Source organism: Aulonocara sp. 'chitande type north' Nkhata Bay, linkage group LG10, assembly GCF_057382095.1.
Source record: "Aulonocara sp. 'chitande type north' Nkhata Bay isolate Kocher_YH1m ecotype deep benthic linkage group LG10, A_spYH_male_GT1.1, whole genome shotgun sequence".
In the NCBI taxonomy this organism is placed as follows: domain Eukaryota; kingdom Metazoa; phylum Chordata; class Actinopteri; order Cichliformes; family Cichlidae; genus Aulonocara; species Aulonocara sp. 'chitande type north' Nkhata Bay.
Window position 1 is genome coordinate 10,653,849 of NC_141353.1, and position 6,000 is coordinate 10,659,848.

General features: G+C 43.8%; 1 protein-coding gene across 5 annotated transcripts in view; it reads right to left on the reverse strand.

Annotated features, from left to right (window-relative positions):
* LOC147320310 (glutamate receptor 1-like) overlaps positions 1-5,644 on the reverse strand; it is a 109,363-nt gene extending 103,719 nt beyond the window's left edge. For all 5 annotated transcript variants that reach the window (XR_015131242.1, XM_086308149.1, XM_086308148.1 and 2 more), the window contains exon 1: positions 5,359-5,644. Coding sequence is in view for 4 of the 5 variants with exons in the window: in XM_086308149.1 (XP_086164275.1) it covers positions 5,359-5,452 (94 nt within the window). In the remaining variant the exon portion in view is untranslated. The remainder of the gene's footprint in view (positions 1-5,358) is intronic.
* Between the last annotated feature and the right edge of the window lie 356 nt (positions 5,645-6,000).

The following is a 6,000-nucleotide window of genomic DNA, read 5'->3' on the forward strand; positions in this document are numbered from 1 at the left end:
ACCATCACAGCTGATTTAAATGGCTAAATTAGCTCCTGCAGTTCTCCAGAGGCCTGGTAACGAACTAATCATGTGATTCAGGTGTGTTGACCCAAGGTGAGATCTAAAACCTGCAGGACACCGGCCCTCGAGGCCTGGAGTCCGACACCCCTGTCTTAAAGGAACATACAACCTTTGCAGTTTCTCATTTTCCTTCCTGATCCAGTGGAACTCCAGCTCTCGTCTTTGTTTGGATTTCTATGACAGTGTCAGGGCTCTGTGTGCGGGCAGGCGGAGGTGAGGATCCAAATGCAGGACTCAGAGACTGAGTGCAACTCAAAAACCACAGCTTTATTGCTGGCAGAAAACAAAACAGAAACCTAACTGGGAAAACCCACAAACTGGACACACAGGCAAAATCTGATGGTACAACACGACACTGGCACAAAGAAACATGGGGCTTAAACACACTAAGGAGGTCATCAAGGAATTAGAGACAGCAGGGGAACACAGCCGGGAGGAATGAGACCTAACGAGACAGGGGGAGCGAAGCTAGAAACACTGACATCAGACATAACCCTTCAAAATAAAACAGGAAACAATTCACAAAGACAGACTAAACATGGACTTTACACAGAGGGAACACACGGGCAGAGAAGACGAAGCACAGAACTAAACCTAAACTAAACACGAGGGCATAAGAACAAAACTTAAGAACTAAACCCTAAACCAGAATAAACTGAAACGTAGACTTATAATAATAATCAAAGCAGGATAACTAAAGAATCAGACATAAATCATAATACAGAAGAATACCAGAAACATAAGAAACTGAAAATGCTGGGTCAACATGACAGACAGAAGTCAAATTCCCTCCATTCGTCACTTATCACTGAAGCATGTTCAGTCACATGACTTAACTGGACTTTTTTCAGTCAACTGGGGTCACAATATGTTTGCCCATGAATACAATAATAATAGAATAAATTAATTTCTTCATTTCTGCATCTGTGTACTCCATGTCTCCATCTTTAAACTTTATATAACTTGAAGTCTCCTTTGCAAAACCTGAATGAGGCACTATGCTCGGATAAAGGTTTTGTTAATGATAGAGTTTGTTGTGTATATTTGACCTAGAATAAAATCTGCAATCCCTAGACAGTTTGTGAAATTTTATTAGAATCATTTATGATTTATTCATCAGAGAAATGAGGGCTGGAAGCAATCCATCTGCTGTGACTGAAGCTATAAAGACGTGCAGGAGTGCCGAGGCGCTCTGGTTGGGCGTGCAGGGTCACGCTGCAGGAGGGATTTTATTCCAGTAAAATGAAGGTTAGTTCAACTTGATGCCAAATGAGCATCCCACCTGAGTGGAAGCCACAGCGGGAATCTGGACCAGCGGCCTGATGAATCACATTTAAACTTCATTTTGGCAGCGTAACACGCGCTACAGCCCACAGCTGCCTCATCCACACATCGCTGAGTGTGAGCCGACCAGTCGAGGCTCGACATGGGAATAGACGAGGAGGCAGAGGAGTCCCCGCTTCATAAACTCCCGCTGAACGTCTGTTTACTCACATCAGGACTGAGGGCAGAAAACAATACTGAGCCCCTGCTTTACTTGAGCTCGCTGCATGAAAATGGTAGCATAGAAATGTAAGTTACATAACTAAAGTCCTGAGGACGCAGAATATTCACTCTTGTACGACTTTGTTATAACCGCATGTTGGTATTTTTTTCCTTTTTCTGGAGCTTTATGCATCACTAATATCAGATGTTAACAGTTTTAATCACTGGGCACTTTTGCAGGTTATATATTCTCACGTCATCCTTTAAAAAACTTACGTTCATCACCCTAGGGACCGTTTTCTGCCACGCCCGAAAAAGTGCTATAAAAAATTTATATATTAATATTTTATTCCACTTTAAATTAGCCAATCTTTTAGACCTACTTCTCCTTGAAATATTCATGTCAAGTTTTAATTACATTTTGCGGATTTTAACCCTTTATATCCCGGTTTCGTCACATGAGCACACTGCTTTTTTTGCCCCAAAAACATAAAACATAAAACATAAAATATTTTCCAAAAAAAACATTTGAAGTAATATTTTATTGTTATTATAATTAGGCCTTTAGATGGACAAAAGATTGGCACGAACATTAATTTCGATCCGGTTTTAATTTTTTTTCCAGAAGCCAAAAATGTCCCCAGGCGGCGCTGCTGCTCCTGCTCCCCCGGGGAGGAGTGCCTCTGCCGCGGGTGTGTTTCGCGCAGCGCCGGAGCATATGGTTCGGTTCCCGTGTCTGCAGCACACACTTCCGCTACCACGTGAAAACAAATACGTCATTTCCTGTTGATTAAAAAATAAATAAATAAATCAAACGAACCTAAGGGCAGAAAATGGTCCGGAACGAGCAGCGGGCCAAGCTGCTGCTGTACACGGGAAATTAGTCTGCCTTTTCCGGGTATCTGTCTCGAGCAGGCCGCTGGAGAACATGTGTATGTTCCAGCAGGCGTCACATGTGGAGCAAGGGCGCCACCCGGTGGACAAATAAAAAAATTACAACTCTAAGGCCAGTACTGCAAGCGGAAGCGGAAACATAACCGATCATGATCGATTTGACCGTAATTTTTTTGCCGTGAAAAATAGCGTTTATAATGGGTTTCAATGGGGCACAAAACGGTCCCTAGGGTGTTGAGTGTGAGTATTTTTGCTGCTAAGCCGTGTTAGGCTGATGTAAGAAAATCAGACTGAAAATTTGAAGATTTTACAAAAACGAAACCGGCTGGCAAGTTTGGCTATGCTACACCCAACACAGCGGAAATGGCGTTCATACGAATGAAAAAAGTGGCACAAAAAGAGCCCAGTATGACGTGAGGGTTAATTTGATCAATAACTTGAATGAATCACTGATTAAAATAACTCTAGTAATTCCATTTGAAGCAGCTGCAGCCTTGCTAACAGGATAGCGCATTTAACCACCAAGCCTGAAGCTTCCTCCACACTCTGCATCACCTGAGTCCTTGGATCCAGTTGTGATATTATTTGAGAACATCAGGATGATCTCTCCCAGATTTTCTTGTTCAAGCTAAATATGTATCTGAGAAGCAGCAAGAGCCAGTGTCCAACTCTGTGCTCCCACAGCAAGAAATCCTGCAAAACCTCCTCAATCCAAATCTGAACCCAACGCATCTAATAAAAGTGGGGATTCTGATTAAAAGGCACTAACCCTAACCTCTACTTTTACTTAGTAAAGCTGGATTTTTACTCCCCCAGGGGATGAATAGGTATATACTAAAGTATGACCACTTTTACTTGCATTGCATTGCTTCCATCACTGGGCTTGCAGTTTAGCCCCTTATAAGAAATGAATCAGTGACCCCTGTTTAATCTTATTTGGTATGCATTATTTAAACATCTGAACGTCTGTAAGCTGCTTTGCATCCCATTTAATTAGTCTCAACTTTGCTGTCACTGACCTGGGGTCTGCTCTGTAGTGGTCCCGACTGAATTAGCGTTAGAGCTCTATATGTAGAGTCTCATAGTGCAAGATGTTGAGTAATGGCAGGGTTGACTCCATCTGTCCCTAAATGAAAGTGACTTTGAGCAAGAGAACCACACCATCTATGTGAGCCTACATGAGAGGCACAGAGTGTTTTACAACCAGCTAAATAATAACAGTTGAACCATTAGGACACAAATCATAAGCTCTTTTCTCAGTTTTTAATATTATATAATGATGGAAAAAAAGGTACATTTAAAAGGAGAATAAATCATCAATAACTCCATCTAGTGATATAACAGCAAAGCACAAGTATTTAGACTTGACAGTAAAACTGTAAAGTGACCCGAGCAGACTGCGGTTTAACACAGAGCTGAAGGAAATCACTAAAGCCTCAGGAAATACTTCAGATTAATGAAAAGATACAGTTAAATTTAGAAATATGATAAAAATATGATAAAGTCATTCCAAAGAAAGATTGCAGGCTCCTCTCTGACAGTCCCATCGGCCGGGATGTCTCAGAGGAAATTATAAGAACCATCAAACAGGCAAAGTCAGGATTATCATAACACACCATCGTACAATAAAAACACAGTTAATACGCTAATGTGTGGCATTAGAGCTGCAATCATTAAATGATCAGTCCTCTGAGAGAAAATGAATCCACCCGCTCCGCAAACGGACATCTTCACGCATCTCAGCAACAAGCAGACTAAACAGCTGATCAGGTTCAGAGGTGACTGGCTCATAAATTAATAGCTCAATATGGAAAATCCTGTTGTGTACATGTAGCCTCGGGGCTAGCTGAGGGGATTAGAGTCTGGGACTTACTACTGGGATGTCCTGATCATGTTTATTGACATGAGAAATGGTAGCCCTATATGGCTCTGTTCATGGAGTTAATTCTTCTAATCCCTATGGATTAATATAATAACCATACTTCTCTTTAAAAAACACTTTGCGTTCTTAAGTGATGTTAGCCATGCTGTGGCCTGTCTCTCTCTCCGGCTCCTGAATTCCAGCCCATGTCTTTATCGCTCTCTCCCTCTAAAGTTCTGATTCTCTTATTTCAATTGTAAATTTAAATTTAGGAATTTGTCCATAAAAACAGACAATGTTCTTTCATGATTCTGTCCATGGTGCTGAATATTACCGTCTGACTTTCTGACCCCATAAATGCTGATTCTGAAATGTGTATGGCAGAAACCATATGAATCATAAAGCACATTAAGCTACTGTGACTCTGTCCTTTGTCCTAAAATAAGCCTGTAATAAGCTCTGTCTGTGTCTCTGTGACCCCCCCAGTCATGGCAACGTTTTAACTATATTTAATTTAAGGCCATAAAAACAATCAGTCACACCCGCCGTGACTCTGGTGCTCATGCTGGTCCACTATTGTTCGTATGTAGTAGTTCTGTCCGTGGTGCTGAAGCCGGTATCCCCATTTTCCCTCAATGATTCTCATATTTAACGATTTTTGAGCCATGTTTGAATCAACTCAGTTGTTGGTTGTTGAGTCTGTGACTCTGTCCGCGGTGCTGATCTCCATAATCTTCCCGCCGCTGAGAATCACCGTGAACAACCTCCGCCTCGCGTCACAGTGGTAAAGATGCCCTGCGTTTTGCAGCGATATTAAAGTGCTGCAGACACAAAAAGCGCCTGTCCTCGCGTGGAAATATAAACCCTAACTTAGTGTAAGTAAGGGAGTCCCGATCACAGAAGCACATCGACACAAAGTCACAGCAGGAACGTTCGAGACAGTCTGGAGGAGCGCAAGCACTCGGGTCCAGGCGTCCACGCGTGAATCATGATATGAATGATCTGAATATGTGGGGGTCGGGCTGGTCAGACCCGGGTTCTCGGGGCTCACTCACCTATGTTGATGTTAGTTGGGAAACTTGTGCCGCTGCAGAGCCCGAGCAGCAGCGGGAGCAGTGCTGAGGGCAGCGGGCAGCTCTGCGGCCGCATGGTTCCTCCTGCAGTCCCGGAGGAGCCGCCGTAATCCCATTCACAGCTGACCGGAGAGACGCTCCGCAGCCCGCGAGCACACTCACGTCCACCGGTAGCGCTCCTCTGTGTGTGTGTGTGTCTCGGAGTCCTTCCCTCTTTTCTAACATCCACACTCGGAGCGCAGAGCCGTGCTGCCGCTGAGACTGTACCTCTCTCACCCCCTCCACTCTCTCACCCTCTCTCTCTTTCTGCTGCGCACATCAGTCAAGTGTAGTTACACCAAAATCAGTGCGTGACATTACTGTGAAACACATTTGGCCACACGACAAAAAGAGTTCAGCAGGTCAGATTTCTGTTAGTGAAGGATCGCCCGCTTCTCCCGCTGGTCACTGAGATTCACACATGTGCTAACTGTTTACACCTTTCACCGTCACGGGATCTGGTCAGTTTACAGACTTTAGTCTTTTCCTTCTAAACCTTCCCATCCGGTGCGAGCAGGCTTCTGAGCTGCGCGGGGAAACCCGGTTGGATTTCAAGTCCCACGCCTTAACCACTCGGCCATCACT